At 46.0% G+C, this 21123-nt stretch overlaps 1 protein-coding gene across 1 annotated transcript in view; it reads right to left on the minus strand.

The window, feature by feature from the left end:
- Positions 1-21123, minus strand: part of LOC144141758 (arylsulfatase B-like) — a 79485-nt gene that overhangs the window by 8575 nt on the left and 49787 nt on the right. Inside the window, exon 7 of the mRNA XM_077673259.1 lies at positions 17348-17641. Coding sequence (XP_077529385.1) covers positions 17348-17641 — 294 coding nt within the window. The remainder of the gene's footprint in view (positions 1-17347; positions 17642-21123) is intronic.

The following is a 21123-nucleotide window of genomic DNA, read 5'->3' on the forward strand; positions in this document are numbered from 1 at the left end:
AATATATATATATATATATATATATATATATATATATATTTATATATATATATATATAACACAGAAATAACAGTTGCCGAAAACAGTTCTTCTCCACTTTATTTCTTTCCTTCCAAATTCTTTATCTGTTTCAATATCCAACCGCATCCTCCCCTTTGCTTTCCGAGTTTTTGTTTTACTGCCAACTCCTAATTCTGTGTTATTTTCAACGAGCTCAACATTTTAAAATTCTGATTCGCTACATTCATAGCGCGTGCCTCTGTTCTTGCAGTCTTGGTGCCATAGGAAGCTTAAGAGGGTTCAACGCTGGTCGACCACTCTCGACATGTCGTAGACACTCGAGTCACGGCCCGGGGCATAAAAAGAAGGTCCCCTTCACCCCTAGTAGTCCCAGTGGCGCTGGCCACCACCCCCAAGCACAGGATACAAAAATACCTAAACATAAATACCCCAGAAAGTGGAGGGAAAAATCGCCCCCCGGTAGCATAGTGGTTATCGCACCAGACAGGTATTCTGGAGGTCATGGTTTCATATCCCACCTGGTTGGCATTTTTTCTCCACTTTCTTTATTTCCAAATTCTTGATCCGTTTCAATATCCTACCGCATCATCCCTTTTGCTTTACGAGGCTTTCGTGACTGCCAACACTTATTTCTGTGTTATTTTCAACGAGCCCCTCATTTTGCAATTCTGATTCGCTACATGCTTAGCGAGGGCCTCTGTTCTGGCAGACTTGGTGGAATGGGAAGCTTAAGAGAGTTTAACACTGGTCGACCACTCTCGACATGTCGTAGACACTCGAGTCACGCCCAGGCAATTAAAAAGGTCCCCTTCACCCTGAGTAGTCCAAGTGGCGCTGGCTACCACCCCCAAGCACAGGATACAAAAATACCTAAACATAAATAGCCCAGAAAGTGGGGCGGGGAAATCGCTCCGCCAGTAGTGTAGTGGTTATCGCACCAGACCGATCTTCTTGAGGTCGTAGGTTCGGTTCCTACCTGGCGGGAGTTTTTTCTCCACTTTCTTTCTTTCCAAATTCGTTTTCTCTTTCAATATCCTACCACATCCTCCCCTTTACTTTATGAGGTTTTCTGGACTGCCAACTCTTATTTCTGTGTTATTTTTAACGAGCCCCTCATTTTCCTATCCTGATTCGCTACATGCATAGCGAGGGCCTCTGTTCTGGCAGTCTTGGTGCCATAGGAAGCTTAAGAGGGTTCAACGCTACTCGACCACTCTGGACATGTCGCAGGCACTCGAGTCACGGCCCGGGATTTAAAAAGAAGGTCCCCTCACCCCGAGTAGTCCGAGTGGCGCTGGGCACCACCCCCAAGCACAGGATACAAAAATACCTAAACATAAATACTCCTGATTGTGGACGTGAAAATTGCTTGCCGTAAGCGTAGTTGTTATCGCACCAGACCGGTATTCTGGAGGTCGTGGGTTCGGATTCTACCTGGAAGGCCAGCTCTTGACTGCCAGCTCTTGTTTCTGTGTTATTTTCAACCGGCCCCTCATTTTCTTATTGTGAGTCGCTATTATATATATATATACATATATATATATATATATATATATATATATATATATATATATATTGTAAGAGCCTTGGGTACACGGTGTGGTAAGGCGTTTATTTTACGACCAAGCCGTCTCGAAACACCGGTCCAGCAACCAACGGTGATGGTGATCAGTCTCGTAGAGACGAAGCGTTCCTCGATGTGTTTTGTGATAGAGATATTGGAGCCGGGAAATAAATGTTTTTTTACGCTTCGGAGCTTCGCGCTCACACTTATTCCCCCGCCCATCAAGGAGGCCTCCCGGCCGCAATCACACGGAAGGACGACGATAGAACGGCTTGAGCCGAGACACGTGCACAATCTCGGTGCCTCGGCATCGGTGGTCGGCAAGTGGAGTTACGGGGGTTTTGCGGAAGTTGACCGGTGAGGTTTTCCCTGGTACGGTGTATGGTCCAAGGATACGGTGAAGAAATTTTCATCAAAGGCCAGGAACCCGGAAAGGGGTCCATAACAAAACTTCATGGCCAGGTCGGAAATCAACAGTCCGGTGACATGTTTTGTAGCGCTCAGTCCTGTCCTGCTGACACTCAGTTGTGCGGTTATGGGCAAGCTGGCGGAAATACTTCACGAGAGAGATAAACTGTTCAGTGCTTGAGCAGAATGTCATACAGGGGCGGTAAAGAAACAGGTGTCTAGTGGCGAGGAAGGTTGGCGGCCGTATACGAGGAAGAATTGGGAATAACTGGTGGTGCGTTGGGTAGCCGTATTGTAAGCGAATGTTACAAAAGGGAGTATGTGGTCCCAATTGCTGTGATCAGGTGGAATATACATTGAAAGCATGTCAAAAAGCGTGCGATGAAACCTTTCAGTAACTCCATTAGTTTTAGGGTGATATCCGGTGTTCAATTTCTGAACAGTTCATGAGGCGTGCAGGACTTTTGCAACTATGTTCGAGAGAAACGTTCTCCTCCGGTCACTTAGGAGGACACGAGGGGCGCCATGCCGCAAGACGATGCGGTGCAAAAACAAGCTAGCGACCTCTTCGGCACATCCTGTACGCAAAGGAGCCGTTTCAGAATAGCGTGTCGGATGATCCACAGCTGTGACGATTCAGTGGTGTCCGGTTGGAGTTCGAGGTAGCGGCCCGTACAAATCAATCCCAACAACCTCAAAAGGCTCAGCGGGGCACGAGATAGGTTGTAGCTGTCCAGCCAGAAATGATGTAGGCCGCTTGCGACGCTGGCCGGAGGTACAGGACGAGACGTACTTGGAAACGCTTGTTGACATGCCAGGGCAAAAGAAACGGGCTCGGATGCGGTCATACGTTTTCTGATATCCGAGGTGGCCAGCGGTCCACCGTCATGAAATGCCTCCAAAACTTTCCGCTCCAGTGCCCGGGGTACAACGGGATCGCACTTTTCTCCACTACGATGGTAATTTTGACGATGCAACACGCCATCAACAACCCGAAATTTTGTTTGCTGGCGGTGCAAGCGACTATTTGGAGGCTGTGTTCTACCGCTCAGTCTGTCGACTATGCTTTGACAATATTGGTCTTCTAATTGGAGATTTTTTAGCTCAAAGCGTTCACCGACCGCAATGGAGCTGACAGGCGCGAGCGGAAACGCTTTTGCCGGTGGTGTTACGCAAGCAGCATGTGAAGGCAATAACGGGCAGTGCGATAGAGCGTCTGCATCGAGGTGCTTCTTGCCCTGCTTGTATGGGACAGAGAAGTCGTATTCTTGTAAACGAAGAATCTACCGTCCAAGGCGTCCAGTAAGGTTCTTTAAAGTCGATAACCAGCAGAGTGCGTCATGATCGGTTACAATGGTGAAAAAGCGGCCGCATAAATATGGCCGAAATTTCTGGACAGCCCAAACGACGGCAAGGCATTCATCTTCTTTGATGCTGTAGTTTTTTTCGGCGGGCGTGAGAGAGCGACTGGCATAAGCAACAGGCCGCTCTCTTGATTGGTCATCCCATTGGAGGAGAACGGTGCCAATGCCGGTCCCGCTGGCGTCGGTATGGAGAAGTGCGGGTCTTGTCTCATCGAAGTGGCACAACACTGGGCGACAGGTAAGCGCACCTTTAAGAGGGTGAAAAGCTTTTTCACAGTCGTCGGACCAGGTTAAGGGAACGTCGGATTGCAGAAGCCTGTTGAGAGGTGAATCAAAGGTGGCAAAACCGGGAATAAAACGGCGAAAGTAGGAGGCAAGGCCGAGGAAACTGCGGATGACTTTTTGTTGTAGCGGTCGAGGGAAATTGAGCAAAGCTGTTATTTTGTCAGGGTCTGATTAGATGCATTCTTTGCTGACAACATGACCCAGGCCTTTGATTGTTTTGCTGGCAAAACGGCATTTTCTTCTGTTGAGCTGAAGTCCAACATTTGCTAAACATGTGCGTACTTCGTTCAAGTGCTCAAGATGTTGATAAAAAGTCGATGAGAAGATCACAACATCAGCCACATAACGTACACATGTCCTCCAGTTGAGTCCACGCAGGACTGTATGCATGAGACGCTGAAAAGTAGCTGGGACAATAAATAATCCAAAAGGCATGACATTGAATTCATAAAGTGCGTCCGAGGTGGACAACGCTTTTTTTTCTTTGTCAAATTCATGCATTGGGATTTGCCAATAGCCGGTTAGGATGTCAATGCTCGAGAAATATTCCGCACCTTGTAAACAGTCCAAAGCGTCATCTATTCGGGGCATGGGAAATACATCTTTTCGGATAATTTTGTTTAGTGCACGATATACAACGCAGAAACGCACTGATCCGTCTTTTTTACGAACCAAAATGACGGGCGAGGATCACGGGCTAACACAGGGGCGAATGATATTGCGTTCAAGCATGTCCAAAACGTGGTCTTCGATGATCTTTCGTTCGACGAAGATACACGACAAGGACGGCGGCGGACTATACGAGAGCCATCCATGTCAATGCGGTGTGCTGTTGCGAAAGTCTGCCCCAGCTTCGACGAAGAGAAGTCAAAACAAGCCGCGTGTTTTTCAAGCAAAGCAAGGAGGACTCTGCCTCTTTAGGGCTGAGGTCGGAACTAATGGTTGCGACAAGAGCCGCTGATGGCGATGCAGGATCCGAAAGGCGCTGGCTTGGTGACGACGAGCAAATGGGCATAGCAGACGTGACCTGGCTCTCAGCAGCAGCAGTAGCAAAGCAGTACCTTTGGGCAGCAAGATCGGCTCTGAACTGACGTTCGTTGCAGCCAGTACCACTGACTCATTCGAAAACCGAACGAGGCAGGTGGGAATGACGACTCCTTTAGGAAGGAAGGACCCGGCCGGAACGACTAAAATGTCACCATCTTGAATCCTATTTGAGCACATTGTCATTAGTGTCTCTTGCCCAGGGAGCAAAATTTGATCAGCTTGTGCCACCAACCGAGGCGGCTCCTCATTATCAACGCTGGAGAAGTGGGTAGCCATGAGTTCGACAGCCAGTAAATTGCAGGAAATAACAGCGGACGCAGAAGATAGAAAGTCCCATCCCACAATCATTTGGTGTACACACGGAGTAAGCACTACACAGGGAACGTGAATATGGCGTCCACCTATGAATACTCAAAATGTACACTGCGCTGAGGGTTGCAGTACGACTCCGTTAGCATTGCACGGTGAAGGACCAGTGTAAGGAGTTTTAACCTTCCGGAGACGCGAACACAAATCTGCATGAATAACCAAAACGCTTGCACCAGTGTCCACAAGAGCAATAACAAAAATTCCTTCTACTAGCACAGATAAAAAGTTTGATGGCCGTTGAGGAGGACCTGAGCATTTTGCGAGCGACGCAGTTTCACCCCCATAAACTGCAGGCGCTAGTTTTCCGAGCGATTGTCGGGAACATGGGAAGCCGGCTGAAGAGGAGCCACAGACCGTCGATACGGTGAGGGTGATCGGCGGCGGGAGGGACGATTGGTCTGAGGCGGTTAAAGCGAGGGGGAGGGTAGCGATGAGCATCGCGGGGTTGAATCTTAGACAAGACGTTGTGAACCGTTAGAATTACCAAAATCTCGTTCAAACGGTGCGTACCCTCTTTGTTCATCTTACATACGGCGTCGGCAGGCAGAAGCGGAATATGTGGCCCCGGATCCCGCAGTAATAGCTGACGGGTCGGTCGCTCGTGAAAGCCTGTTGAGGGTTTCGCATGTTTGTGTAGTACCCCCGTGGAGTGGTCGCTGCGGAGATCGCTGTTAGATGTGGTGGTGCGAATGGGGCATCTTGAGGCAGGGGCGGTCGTGATACCATCGCCGAGTACGACGGGGTGGGAGTTGTAGTAATCGGGGGTGGCGTCGGCATCACACCCGTCATGGATGCCAGCTCCTCCTTCACAAGGCCACGCAACTGGAGGACTTCCGAGTGAAAGAAATCGCGCGGAGGAGACGGCGGGTCATTGACCTTGAGCTCTTGGGGGATGATTGGACGTATAAGGGCGCGTAGGTCCATGTCCTCCTGTGGTTCTATAGCAAGACCATTTGGTTGCCGACGGACGGCCTGCTGTTCGTCCAGGCGCTGACAGGTTGTCCGGATATCGCTGATGGTCGAAGGATTTTGAATTACAAGGGCGTTGAAGGCAAAATGTGCTATGCCCTTCAGGACATGGCGAACCTTGTCGGCCTCCAGCATGCTTGCATCCACACGGCAACATAGAGCGAGAACGTCCTCTATGTAAAACGCATACGTCTCCTCAGGGCGCAGAAGGCGACTGGTCATCTTCCTTTTCGCCATGTCTGACCGAGCGGTTGGCCTACCGAATATCAAGCACAGCTCCTTACAAAAGGTGGCCCAGTCAGTGAGCCGGTGGTTGTTAAGAAACCATGTTTGTGCCACCTTGTCCAATAAAAACCCAACGTTCTGTAGCTTTGCCACGTCATCCCAACGGTTAAACGCACTGACTCGAGTAAACTGATCCAACCAGTCTTCAACGTCTTCATGGTAGAGCCCGGCGAAATGAGGAGGATCGTGCTGCCAGCTGATGACAGCAAATGCCAGAGGCGCAACAGGGGAGGTGCCAGCGGGACTGCTTCCGGCCTCACGTTCCATCGCTGCTACAGGCAATCGCCTACCTAAATGGAGCTCCATGGGTCTGCTTGGAAGGTGTTGAGTGAAGGATCGAGCGCAACCTCCACCACTTAAAAGGGCCTTGGGTACTCGGTGAGGTAAGGCGTTTATTTTACGACCAAGCCGTCTGGGAACAGCAGTCCAGCAACAAACGATGGTGATCATCAGTCTCGTAGAAGACGAAGCGCTCTTCGATGTGTTTGGTGATGGGTATAATGGAGCAGTGAAATAAATGATTTTTTACGCTTCAGAGCTTCGCACTGATAATATATATAAGCACAAATATATCAATAAAAAAGGCAATATAACACCAGCAATATATTACCGTATATATGCAATAACATGAGCAGCAAAAAACGATTTAGCAATCCATAAAAAAAGAAGAAAAAAAAACAAATATCACCAAGATAAGGAACGGTAGATATAAAAAAACATAAGCAAGAAACATAGTAGCAATGCAAGAGAAAAAAACTAATATCACCAACATACAAAACGGTGTATGGCCAAGGACATCATAACCAAGAATATAATAAAAAAAGCACACAAAAATAAACAAAACTAAGCATGGTGCAACCAAGTCACATTATTCAGGTTGGATCAGAACGCCCGGAAATTATTTTTAAATGTATACAAAGTACGACATCTTTTAATAGAGAGCGGAAGCGTATTCCAAAAGTGTATAGCCGAAAAGTTAGTTGAAAACTTTTCGTAGTTCGTTGTTACTTTTGGCAATAAATAGTTCATATTTAAAGAAAATCGAGTGGAGTTACCACGAAGGAAATAGTCAGTACTAATTATTGAAGTGGGGTGTTCCCATTATTAAATTTATATACACTAATAGGCCATGGGAATACTGTACAAGTTCTGAAACCGACAAGATAATATGAGCACGAAGCCAAAAAAGAGCGTTCGGTTGAATGTGGCTAAAGGTAATATTTCGAATAGCTTGATTTTGAATATGTTGTAGTGGGGATAAATGAATTTTGTATGTATTTCCGCAATATAATATGCCGTCCCCGCAGGGGGCATCTGCGCAAGCAGATGTTTGGTGTATGTGCGACACCACGGACCCCGAGCACCCACGTCTAGCCGTGCGTGGCAGAGCCGTGTCCGAGGAAAAGGGGAACCTGGTGGTTGAGCCAATGCCGAGTGTTTGGACCTTTAAGGCCCCTCGGAAAAGGCAACACACCACTTTGGCCCACGCTTCACGTAGACGGCACCTCCGGCCTGACCCGACCGGAGGGAATCGGCCGTCGCCTCTTCCTGTCCTCCTCTACATCTTTTACTTTCCTATCCTCTTTCTAACAACTTTCCTGTCACCTTCTCTCTTCTTGGTTCTTCTCCTTTTCTTGGCGGCTAGGGTTAACCTGGTGTGGCTAACAACCCTGTGTTACGCCATATGTGGTTATAGCCGTGGTGTAAATCTGGCGCAGGCAGGCCTTGCTTGCAAGTACCTGTCGCGTCCCCTTGTTGGGCCCCGGGGTGGGCGGATGCACCACGGCCGAATAGAATTTATTAATTCATGGCTTCAAAACCCCGCTCCAAACACGATCGGTCCCTGAAAAGGGGCCGCACCGAAGTTTCCTTCCCACTACTCCCTGCAATCGCTGCCCCTAAACCGGACAACTACCCCCGCTTCCTAATAATCGAATCAACAGAAAAAGAAAACCCCATCACTTCCAAGTCTGTATTTCTGATCTCGAAATTCCTTGAAAACATTGTGGGCAAATCTTATAAGGCTAAAAAACAAAGAACTGGTGAACTCCTAGTAGAACTAAATAATCAGCAACAGGCAACAAGTCTTCTCAACCAAACCCGCATGGCCGATCTAGATGTCAGGATCACACCCCACCGCAGCCTCAACAGCTCGCAGGGTGTAATCTCTGAGACGGATCTCCTAAACGAGACAGACATCGACCTCCTCGAGGGCCTCAAAGATCAAGGTGTGACGGCAGTGAGGCGGATCACCATCCGGAGAGACAACAAAGAAATAGCCACGAAGCACATCCTCCTAACATTCGACCGATCCACACTTCCAGAACACATAAATGCAGGATTCATCCGTTGCCCAGTCCGTCCATACATTCCGAACCCGCGCCGCTGCTTCAAGTGCCAGCGGTTCGGTCACAGCACTAACGCTTGTCGCGGAAGACTAACCTGCGCCAAATGCGCCCAGAACGATCACCCCACTGATGATTGCAACACACAGGTCTTCACCTGTGCCAACTGCCAGGGACCCCACCCAGCATACTCCCGCACCTGCGAAAAATTCCAAGTAGAAAAGAAAATCATAAACATGAAAGTAACCGAGAACATTTCCTTCCCGGAGGCGCGAAAGAGGTTCGCCTCTTTCCCCCTGGGGAGGTACGCAGACGCAGCTCGCCGGGGGGCGGAGCGGCGTTCTGCTTCGGCAGGGACACAGTACTGCGGCGCAGACTGTGCCCGGCCCGAGCCCCCCGCTGAGTTGCTGTTGGCAGCTCAATCCGTCACCGTGCCGCAGGGGGAACCTTCAGCGGTTGCGGTGGCAACCAACACGGTTGGGAGTGGTGCCGCTCCTTCCGGTTCCACTCCTCTGGCACCCAGTTCAGCTGATGGCACGGAGGAAATGGACGCGGAGGGACCGGCAGTTGCTTCCACCTCCGCCCCACCGCCTGTGCCACCCTTGGCACCCCTGGCGGTCGTGGCCCCAGAAAAGGGCCCCCGAAAGGGTCCACAGTCCAAGGAGCCCGACAAGTCGGCAACTACGAGGACATCTGAAGAGAAAATGGACGTCAATCCGTTCGTCGCTGCTGCGCAGCGGAGGGGACGGGATCGGACGTCACAATCCCAAGAAAGAAAGAAGCCAGCCAGAGTAACCGCCCCGAACGACACATAACCACACATTCCAGTCGCTCCTAACATAAAATAATGGGAAAAGAAAATTTAATACAATGGAACTGTAGAGGCCTGTTCAAGAACCTGGATGATGTATGCGAGTTACTGCACTCCAATCAGCCAAGTGTCATGTGTCTCCAGGAAACACACTTGAATAAAAAACACACAAATTTCTTAAATAGTTACCTGGTGTTCCGAAAGGACAGAGACGGCTGCACATACTCTTCTGGTGGTGTGGCCATCGTTGCCCGCAAATCCTTGGCATGTCACACCATCCAGCTGAACACTGTCCTAGAGGCTGTTGCAATCCGAGTAATAAGTTTTAATAGGCTAATCACGGTGTGCTCCCTCTACATCCCACCAGACTATCACTTGTTGAGCTCCGAGTTCGAGGCTCTTGTGGATCAGTTACCTGAACCCTTCATTTTAATGGGGGACCTCAATGCACACAATCCTCTGTGGGGCTCTTCTAGAACAGATGCCCGAGGTCGCCTCATCGAAAAGTTCTTAACATCATCGGGAGCATGCCTGTTTAACAAGCAACAGCCTACATACTATAATATAGCGCACAACACCTACTCACACCTTGACCTTGCTATTGGCTCTGCAGTACTCTTTCCATTTCTTGAATGGGGAGTGGACACAAACCCCTATGGTAGTGACCACCTCCCAACATCCTTAACATATATAGGTAAAGGGCCAAACAGTTCTCTTTCCCATAGTAGGTTCAACGAAGCTAGAGCGAACTGGAACACATTCACAGAAACATCTCAACTGCACTACACAGACATTAGACACCTACACGTAGAGGAGGCAACCCAGCTGGTCACGGCGCACATCCTCGACGCCGCCGAAAAGTCCATTCCCCAGTCCTCCGGAGCCGTGCGGCACCCAAGGAGGCCCTGGTGGAATGACGACTGTCGGCGGGCGCGAGAGGCCCAGAACAAAGCTTGGGGTATCCTTCGCCGGTACCCCACATCAGAAAACATGATTTCTTTTAAACGGGCAAAGGCTTTCGGGAAGCGTGCGCGCCATGAGGCAAAACGAGAGAGTTGGCGCGCTTTTCTTACATCAATAAACTCCTACACAGACACACGTAAAGTATGGACAAGGATACGTAAACTGAAAGGACAAAATTCACATAGCCTGCCCCTGGTCAGCACAACAGGGGACACACTAGAAGACCAGGCTAATGCACTTGCACAACACTTCGAACACGTCTCCAGTTCATCACACTACACGGACACTCCCATGAAACACAAAACATCTGCCGAAAAGAACTCTCTACGTGACAAGAACAGATCAACTACGTCTTACAACTCTGAGTTCTCACTTTTTGAGCTGAGGGCCGCTCTCAACACTTGTAAGCCTTCAGCTCCAGGCGCAGATAACATCACATACACTATGATACAACACTTACACCGAGACACTTTAGAAACACTTCTACACCTATACAATAGAATATGGATTTCGGGGCGGTTACCTAGGTCTTGGAGGGAGGCCATAGTAGTGGCCTTCCTCAAGGAGGGGAAGGATCCCACCTCCTCTGAAAGTTATCGTCCCATAGCCCTGACAAGCTGCCTCTGCAAGCTTCTCGAGAAGATGATAAACAAGAGACTTGTATATTTCCTGGAATACAATGGTCTTCTCGAGAGCTGCCAGGCAGGCTTCCGGGCAGGGCGATCTACAAATGATCAACTCGTTGGCTTAGAATCATATATAAAGGATGCATTCGTTCATAAGCAGTACTGCATTACACTGTTCTTTAATCTTGAAAAAGCCTACGACACCACTTGGCGCTACGGCATCCTCAGTGATCTGAAGTCGTTAGGTTTGTCGGGCAACATGCTAAACACACTTGGCAGTTACATGTCCAAGCGAACCTTTCGTGTGAGAGTTGGGTCTGCACTCTCTAGGGTTCATGTCCAAGAAAATGGCGTGCCTCAAGGTGGAGTTTTGAGCTGCACATTGTTTATAGTGAAGATGAACTCGCTTAGAAAGACATTGCCACCAACAATATCCTGTTTTATGTATGTAGATGATGTTCAAATATCTTTTAAATCATGTAACATGTCTATCTGTGAACGGCAAATTCAGCTTGGTGCCAATAAACTAGCTAGCTGGGCAGACCGAAATGGGTTTAAACTTAATCCAGCTAAAAGCACCTGTGTTGTGTTTTCTAAATTGCGCGCGATCCGGCCCGATCCTGAGATCAAGCTGAACGGCCTATCAATTCCTGTTAAAAAGGAACACAAGTTTTTAGGAGTAGTGTTTGACGAAAAACTAACATTTATATCTCACATTAAACAACTTAAACATAAATGCCTAAAAACAATGAACATTTTAAAGGTCCTCTCACACCAAGCATACGGTGCAGACAAACAACTCCTGCTGCGTGTATTTACCAGCTTAATAGGTTCAAGATTGGACTACGGGAGTGTGGTGTATGGGTCAGCAACAAAAACCACATTGAAAATGCTGGACCCATTGCTGCACTTGGGGCTTCGGCTCGCGTCAGGTGCGTTTCGCACTAGCCCGGTCCAGAGCCTGTACGCTGAGTGTGATAAATGGTGCCTAGAACATCAGCGAATCTACATAGACCTATTATATGCTTTTAAAATTTCATCAATTAGTAACCATCCTTTTAAACCAGCATTTAACGATACTTCCTCATTGCAACTGTTTTTAAATCGTCCATCTGTTTCTGTACCTTTCTCCCTTAGAGCAAGGAAGGAAGCTTCTGACTTTGACTTCTCGTTTTTAGACTTATACAATTCATCGTTTACGGACCTTTTACCACCCTGGCATCTCCGCCCAGTTTCTTGTGATACATCTTTTACACAAATCCAGAAGAACCGGGTTCCACAAAGTGCGATTCTGCAGCACTTTTTGTCCCTACAGCAAAAGTATCAGTGTTTAGAATTTTATAGCGATGCCTCAAAGACTGCTTCCGCTGTGTCCTCTGCGGCACACGGACCAAACTTAAGCATCTCTAAGACTATGAATCTACTTAGTAGTATCTTCACGGCAGAGGCGTATGGCGTGCTCCTCATTCTGAATCACATCCTTCAACATAAAATACCCAAATCCATCGTTTACACAGATTCTTTGAGTGTTGTGCGCGCGCTATCATCTGGAAAGTCGTCTAAAAATTATGTGATCAATCTTCTTTTTAAGACCATTATGTCCGCGTACGCCTCAAATCTCGAAGTGATTGTGTGCTGGGTTCCGGGCCCTTTTGTGGGATACGCGGAAATGAGCTGGCGGATGAAAGTGCCGCCGCTGCTGCACTGACGAACACAGTGGACATAACAACACTACCTTACACAGACCTCAAGCCACACATCAGAGAACAACTTCGTAAAACATGGCAAACACAGTGGAGCGAACTGACAGACAACAAACTACACCTAATAAAACCACACTTGGGACGATACACAACAGACACACACAACAGATTCAATGAAGCTACACTAGCCAGATTACGGATAGGCCACACACATGCTACACACTCCCACCTGCTCACTGGATCCCCAAGACCTCTGTGTAGCAGGTGTGGAGAACACCTATCCGTAATCCACATCCTAATGCAATGTAATGCACTCACCACAACTCGACGCAAACACTTTCCACAACTATACAGACAACACATCCCACTCCACCCCTCACATTTTTTAGGCGACAACGCTACAGTTCCTTTTAAGTATGTTTCGAAGTTTTTAAAAGAGATTAATTTTTTACAGCTCATTTCATACTGCGCGTAATTACAACCTGGCCCGCTACACCAGCCATCCCATTTGTTTTTAAACAGCTTCTGCTTCACTTTAGTTTACAATTGTAATTTTAATTCTCATCGCTTTTATTAAATCACAATTGTTTCTGGCGCTCTTTGCCCTCGTCGGCCTTGCGCCATAAAAAGACAATCATCATCATCAATATAATATGCCGTATGCTACGTGACTGTGTAAGAATGCGTAGTAAAGTGAGATAAGGATGCGTTCCCTAAAAAAGTAACAAACTTTTCAGCACTCTAATTCCGTAAGCTGTTTTTCTTGCTGTTAATGCGATATGGTTATTGAATTTTAGGTTTTTGTCAAGTTCTGCGCGAAGAAATGTCCTACTGTCGCGTGGAATGTGCAGACTAGAACTAAGGGTAAACCAAGGACATCCGGCAACGATCCGTTGAGGTGACGTGAAGATCATGAAGTTCGATTTGGCAGCATTAATGCTCAGCAAATTATTTTTACACCATGTCGGAAAATAAATGCGTCTGTATTAGGCTGATCTACTAATGAACCATGACATTTATTGGATGTAAAAATTGTTGTGTCATCAGTGTAAAGAATGCTGTTAGAATAATTGAGACAAAGAGGAAGATCAATGATGTAATTTAAAAACCAAAATGGGCGAAAAATTGACCCATTGACTTACTTTTTGCGTATTATATAAAAACAACGTGATTCACGCCTTTTCTTTTGTTTTATTTTTCGTGTAAACACATTTTTACACTGGCGCATTTGATGCACTGTGCAATATTTCAAGAGAGTGAATTGCTGGGCTAGTTGGTTCATAATGTTCAGAAAAGGGGAAACCAGCGAGCAGTTCATTTAGGCGGGTGCCTAAATGAACGCCTGAGGCAGCACCGAGGAACCTTAGGCTCGGGCACGGGAAGCAATCTAGCTTTGCATGTAAAAGATTGCCACAATTGTGGCCCACGGTTACACCTCGCTAGCACTATTGGTCGTGGGAAAACGAGACGTGAGCGCGAAATGCTAGAAGCGTATTTTATAAGAAAGAATAAACAGAGTTGCGTTAGTGATCCTTCGGTTGTTATCACGAAAAAGGAATTTGAATTCTTATCATTATAGTTCAGCTCTTCACGTTGTTCAAACGTGTGTGTGCGCGCAGGTTTTGGGTGTATAAATGTGATGTGTTCCTGCCGCATAAACCAGTTGTTAGTCCAGCGGTGTTGTCTGTGTGCCTCCTCCTCTGGTCCTGCGTTCTGCTCGCTGGTTTCCCCTTTTCTGAACACTGTGCAATATCTCCGAGGCGCAGCTTATGTTGCAGGCCAGCGGGTTTATTTTAACCAGTTGGTTATAATAAACGTGGATCAAAATCTTTATAAATGGACGTTCTCGATTTCCATCTACTTCCGAAAAACGGTGGTGGGAAGGGAGATCGAGGCAACTTGCTGTCAACAGCAAACGGCTTAGCCACAGAGCAGCTCCTGCGGTCACACTTATCAAGTATTAACAATTTGCAGGTATCGCACCTTTAAAACAAATCACAAAACGCAAAACGTTGGCTCACATCGGCTGAGGGCTTTCGCTGTTGCGCAGTGGAGCACTCCTGCAGCCTGATTGCTCCAATAAAGTAGCAGATAGGAAAGGGCAAAGTTGTTTTATGTTTCCTGCAAGCTGCCGAGAATGACATTTCGTTTGGTAAGCTTGCACTACGCTCGCGCTTCCAGGAGCAAAAAACCATTGCTACATTGGCGGTTATTCATTTCAAATGTTGTTTCGTAGAGCGTGATAGTGTTCAATTGTATGGACGGGAAAGTGCGGGAGCGGGTACGAGGTTGATGGTACGGGAAAAAATAAAAGGCCTGAATTGCATTGACTGTGCGATATCAACAATGGAGGGTCGAAGACCGTTTCGGCATGAACCAACCGGTAATCGGTATTGCTTTTTTCGGTTCAGTTCTGTTTGGGTTTGACAACCTGATATATATATAGGCATTTTTTTATAACTCTCTTCTGACTAAAAAAATTCTTTATCTCTTTCTATGAGCCACCACAACCTTCCCTTTGCTTTAGGAGGTTTCTTGACTGCCAGCGCTTTTATATATATATATATATATATATATATATATATATATATATCGAATCAGAATAGGAAATGAGGGGCTCGTTGAAAATAACGCAGAAATAAGGGTTGGCAGTCGAGAAAACCTCAGAAAGCAAAGGGGAGGATGTGGTAGATCAGTGAAACAGATTAAGAATTTGGAAAGAAAGAAAGAAAGTGAAGAAAAAATGCCCGCCAGGTGGGATCCGAACCCACGACCTCCAGAATACCGGTTTTCTAGAGGTCGTGGGTTCGGACCAGACCGGTATTGCACCAGACCGGACCAGACCGGACCGCACCAGACCGGACAATACCGGTATCGCACCAGACCGGTATTCTGGAGGTCGTGGGTTCGGATCCCACCTGGCGGGCATTTTTTCTTCACTTTCTTTCTTTCTTTCCAAATTCTTAATCTGTTTCAATGATCTACCACATCCTCCCCTTTGCTTTCTGAGGTTTTCTCGACGGCCAACCCTTATTTCTGTGTTATATATATATATAAATATATATATATATATATATATCCTTGCGGATGTCCTTTGAAACTTTGCTGAAATGGCTTATGATCTTACCGATGACAAGAATCTTTTGTGGCTCCAAATGAGAGAAATTGTATATTGCAAGGCCATCCTTATTCCATAAAACTTAAAAGAGGGAAGGCCCATAATCCGTGCATCCCAAGAGAGGTGATACAAGCCAAATTTCGAGTTAAGCGATCATGGCGCTCAATCAAAATCGGGAACGTTCCAGCGGCACCACTGAAATCATCCGTCGCGGTAACAAGGTTTAGACAAAAACGTGGAAGCCAAACACTTTTATTTTAGTAAAACTCTGCCCAGTGTCATCAAAAATAGCTCGAATAAGTTCTAGTAGTATTTTCCCCGATCAAACTCGCCGTCTTCGCCGTTAATATTAGAACGACAAACTGCCGAGGCAAATCAATTTAACTGATTCTTTCACTAAGTGTATACAAAAGACCACAACCGCCTCCTCTACTACCTCCCAATCCCTTACGCATAGCTTCTCAAAACATTTCAAAAGGAGTCCTAGAACGTTTACTAAACCTGGACTCTAAAAAACAATCAAGAGAACTGGACGATATCCAAAACGCATTTCTTAAAAAAATACGCCGAAAGGTGCAGCAGGTATATTGTTATATTTTATCGCATGTAACTTTAAACATCCTAGCTTCCAGAAGATTGGAAAATGGCAAAACTAGCCCCAATGCATAAATCGGGAAACACAGCTGAGCCTGGCAATTTACGGCGTATTTGCCTTACCTGCACGACGTGTAAGCTACTGGAACATATTATTTTGAAGCAGTTGCTTTTATTTCTCTAAGAAATACTTTTTTGCTCCCAACCAACTAGGATATCACAGTGGCCCGTCCACCATCACTCAATTGACTCAAGTAGTTCATGACGCTGCAGTGAGCATTTATTATGGCCGCTAAACTGACTTCATCCTACACGATCTAACGAAAGAATTGGGCCGTTTATGTCACAGAAAATTATTAGGTAAACTTGAAAATGCTTTTATTGCTGTAGAAGTTTGGAATGGATGAAAAATTATCTGACTAACAGATCACTCTTTGTTTCATTTGAGAACGTGGCTTCCAAGGCACTGCATGTATCATCCGGCTTTCCACAAGGCTCCGTTCTGGGACCGGCATTATTCCTCATTTACATTAATAAAATTACCTCAGACAATGACTGTAATATCACACTTTTTACGTACAATTGCGTTCCTTACGGAAAAATTAGCCGAACCTACGACCACATTGAAGGTTACAAGCCCCTTAACCAAATAGCCTACCGGTGCAAATGTTTACTACTATTTGAAAGTCCGCATCAATGTCTGTAACTAGACGAAAGAATCCATCCGTTTTTGCATATAAAATAAATAAATAGATAAAATAAATATTTACCTGACTAACCGGTCGCAATAAGAAAGAGCACAATCAATTAGGCTTCATACTTTTTTTCACATCAGCGTATTTGACATCAGTTCGGCGAAGGGGTACAATGCTCACCTGCGGCTTGGTAGAGCGTCGGTAACCAGTCGGTGACGTGTATCATCTGCTGAGACACTCTGCGCCTCTTGCGGAGCAGTGGAGACCAGAGAAAAGCAGCAACTCGAGTGCCTCCTTCCCATAGAGTGTTCTTGGTACCGCGGAGTGGCCAGTTGTAACCGCGGCTTGCGGAGCTTCCGTAAGGCATGCCTCCGTTGTCGGAGAAGAATACCACTACAGTGTTTTCGAGCATTCGAGCCTCGTTCAATGCTTCCACCACAAATCCCACAGACTGGTCAAGTGTGTCCACCATTCCTGCGTCCCAGCAAGCAAAACAAAAAAAGAACTTGCAAAGGTGTTCTCTTGAAAACTTGTTGTGCAGTGCAAAAAGGAATGTTCTGGCAAGATTTAATTTAGGTCGATCATTTTCAAACATAAAAAACTACTTTAGTATCGAAAAAAAATACGCTGTTAGGCAATGGAGCATTTTTTTCGCTTCGCATTGTAACAACAGTGAGCAACTTAGGAAATAAAGGGCTTTCTATGGAGTCATTTTCTTCAGCATAACTGGCCGGATATGTAGGTGTACAAACACACACACACACACACACACACACACACACACACACACACACACACACACACACACACACACACATATATATATATATATATATATATATATATATATATATATATATATATATATATAATACTTGAATGCGGATATTTCTTCCTCTCTTGGCTACTGACATACCAAACATACTGGCACACTGTGATATTTGTGTTAATTTTTAGTAACTGCGCTCAACACGGTCATACCTCCATAAGGGAGGGATACTTTAAAAGCAAGCATATAAACTACTACTGCAGCAAACGTTGAGTAATTTCCCAGCTAATCCAATACCCTGAACATTCAAAAGTTTTGTGTCCGCTCTAAAAGTACTAGAAAAAAAGGCATACCTTGTTATATTTCGTAAGATAAAGCAAGTACACCTGATAATATAAAGCCATTAGAACAATATACAGCCGTCATTTGAATTGTATGTCCGAGTACAAGTTTGCATTTATCTTCGTCAAATGGATTATGGAGCACTCCCATCGACTAATTTAAAAGGATACAAAGATGGTGTCATAGTGGACGACGCTTTACAAGATTCTGCTATTTATGAGCTTTAGTAACCATGCACGGCCAACTGAAAACATTTTTTGCAAAGTTATATAACTTCCCAAAGGAAGATTGCAGGCCAATGTCAATGGTATTTGTAATTTTGTATAGAAGTTCCACAGGCCTAAAATGTCCATGCTTTTAATCAGCGAAACATCAAAATATTTTCTCTTGTTTGTGGAAATCCATCCAGATACTTTTTTATTATTTCACAAACATACAAAGTGTTAAAAGGCCTGCGGTTTGCCCAGAAGAGGCCATGCTGGCGAAATACAAGTTTAGATTATTTGAAAGATGTGCAGTATTTTGTAACCCTGAGTGTTTTCCAAGCAGAAATTAATGCATTATTCACTATGAAATCAAAAATCTTATTTCTCCCTCCTAACCGTTTATTTTGGCAGCTGCCGGATGACGCATCCAGAAAAAAAGGCCAAACAGATGCTGCGGGCGGCAAAATCTCTCTGTCAATGTCCAGCACAGATGGCACGGCAATTCCACTAAGCCCTCGCTGTCTACACTTATTGTTGCAGACAGGATTGTACTTGACCTATTTTTTAATTCGTAAAATTTTTCTTTGTAAACATTTAGGTATGCTCGACAATTATGGCCAGGTATAGAGCCGTGTCGCTTGTGCCAGTTAGCCAGTATCGGAAAAAGAGCAAACCCATATATTTCTGCTTGGTGACTCATCCTAGGTGGCCCCAAGAATACTAGCTACTCTCCAGACACTTGGAATTTAACTTGTGCTCAGCTGGCCTGAGATGGGCGAATGGCGACCGTAGAAGAGAGAGTTGCCGCCTAGGCACAAATGAACATTCACAGCTTGGATTACGTAGCTCACAATCTGAACAAATTGGTTGTATTTAGCGTACCAGAATGGTATGTTTCTTTACACACTGTTTTAGAAACCCCGGACCCGCGGGGCTGTGCACTTGCATGAATGATTCCACACCCAAACGACTCGAAGACCACACTGTGATGTCTTGCCGGTTGGCTGATCAAGGAACTGTTGCGCTGTTTGGTGAACACAGAACGCGACAGCAGAAAACGAACTCTTCTCCGATTACAGGCCACACGCATTATAAACAAATGTCAACAGAGTACGCAATGTAGCGTCTAATAGAACGTAGCGGTAGTGTCACATGAGCGCTTGACATCCACACGAACGGAGATCGAAACTGTCAACAATGATATCGAGTCCCTGAATTCCGAAGAAGACTTGGAGCGATAATACAAGCGAGCATCCAAGCACAAAGTCCGCATCATGCAATGCTTGGCACGATTGGAGAAGCAGGACAAAGGCTGCCCAATGCAAGCCTGTCCCGATCAAACACCGGCCATTCAAGAAAAAAAACACGAACGAATGGTGACGGACCTCAACTGCAGGCGTGAGAACAGATTAACGTTACTCTATCAAGAGTTTTGCTGGTAAGGTTCGCCAGATGACGGCATAAGTGGCAGGCAATCTGGGATCTGTAAAATCAGGTGGTGGACAAAAACGGCCTTATCACATTTCAAATGTTTCACTACTTTAAGGCATACCTAACCGGTGACGCAGCTGCCGTGGTGAGTGGTCTACCTGCCATGATCTGATAGTACACAAATAAAATTCAGCTTCTGAAAGCCCTTCATGAACAAAGAGCTCATATTTAAGGGCTCACAAGGAAGCTCACTGGCGTACAAACTGTGTTCGCCCTGGAAAATTTACATAGACATTGTCGTCTGTACGACACTGCGGCAACGCCACTCAGATGGGTCGAGGCCCTCGGCCGAACACCCGAATCTGTCGGCAGTTTTTTGCAGCGCCATTTTTTGCAGTGGTTCTGTTCTTACGTGGAATCCTGTTTACTGCAATTTTTATGTGCATTTGTTTGTATTGCTACAAATGAATGTAAATATGTGTGCTTATGTATGTATATACATATATGTATTGCTTTCTGCCTGTTTTTGCTCACTTTCCTTTGATGTGTTTTTTTTTACTTGTTGCTACTCTACCGCGGTTCTGTTTCGCACCCTGTCACAGAAGGTCCCCCCGACAGTTTTGTAACTACGGGACCTCCTCTGTATTACTATTTGTACGCTGTTTTTATATCGTATTCAACTTCCACTTCGTCAACTTCAACTTTATGCTGCTTGTCGTGACACAGAGAGTGATTTCCACAGGCATTCCGCTTATGTACAGCTTCGAGTGCGTAGTGGGAAAGTGAAGCCCTAAATCCGAACTCCACCAACAACACACGGCTCCTCGCTAATGACGAAGGGAGAGGAGAAGGGTACGTTTGCATTTTCTCAATGCTCTGATCGTTTCTGGGAGTTGATGTGGAACGAGGTGAAACCCTTCATGCACTTCAATGCATGGATGTAAAACCACCTACGGGGCACAACCCATAAAGAAGACCCCAATCGCCCACGCAAGGGACTAAAAAAGCAAGCTCCATCAGCTGCAATGCTACACCACAACTAACGCAAGAATTTTATTTCTTTTGAAAGGCTAATGGCCATACTACCTATCTTTGCGCAGAAAAAAAAAAAACGCCGGAAGAATAAAAACGTTTTTGCACTCTGATGGCAGGTGCTTTAGGTTCCCCAAGAGTTCTCTGCAGGCCGGAGCATGCTGGACAAACGTATG

Source organism: Haemaphysalis longicornis, unplaced genomic scaffold (assembly GCF_048455015.1).
Source record: "Haemaphysalis longicornis isolate Haplotype H1 unplaced genomic scaffold, Haemaphysalis longicornis Haplotype H1 scaffold_6, whole genome shotgun sequence".
Lineage (NCBI taxonomy): Eukaryota > Metazoa > Arthropoda > Arachnida > Ixodida > Ixodidae > Haemaphysalis > Haemaphysalis longicornis.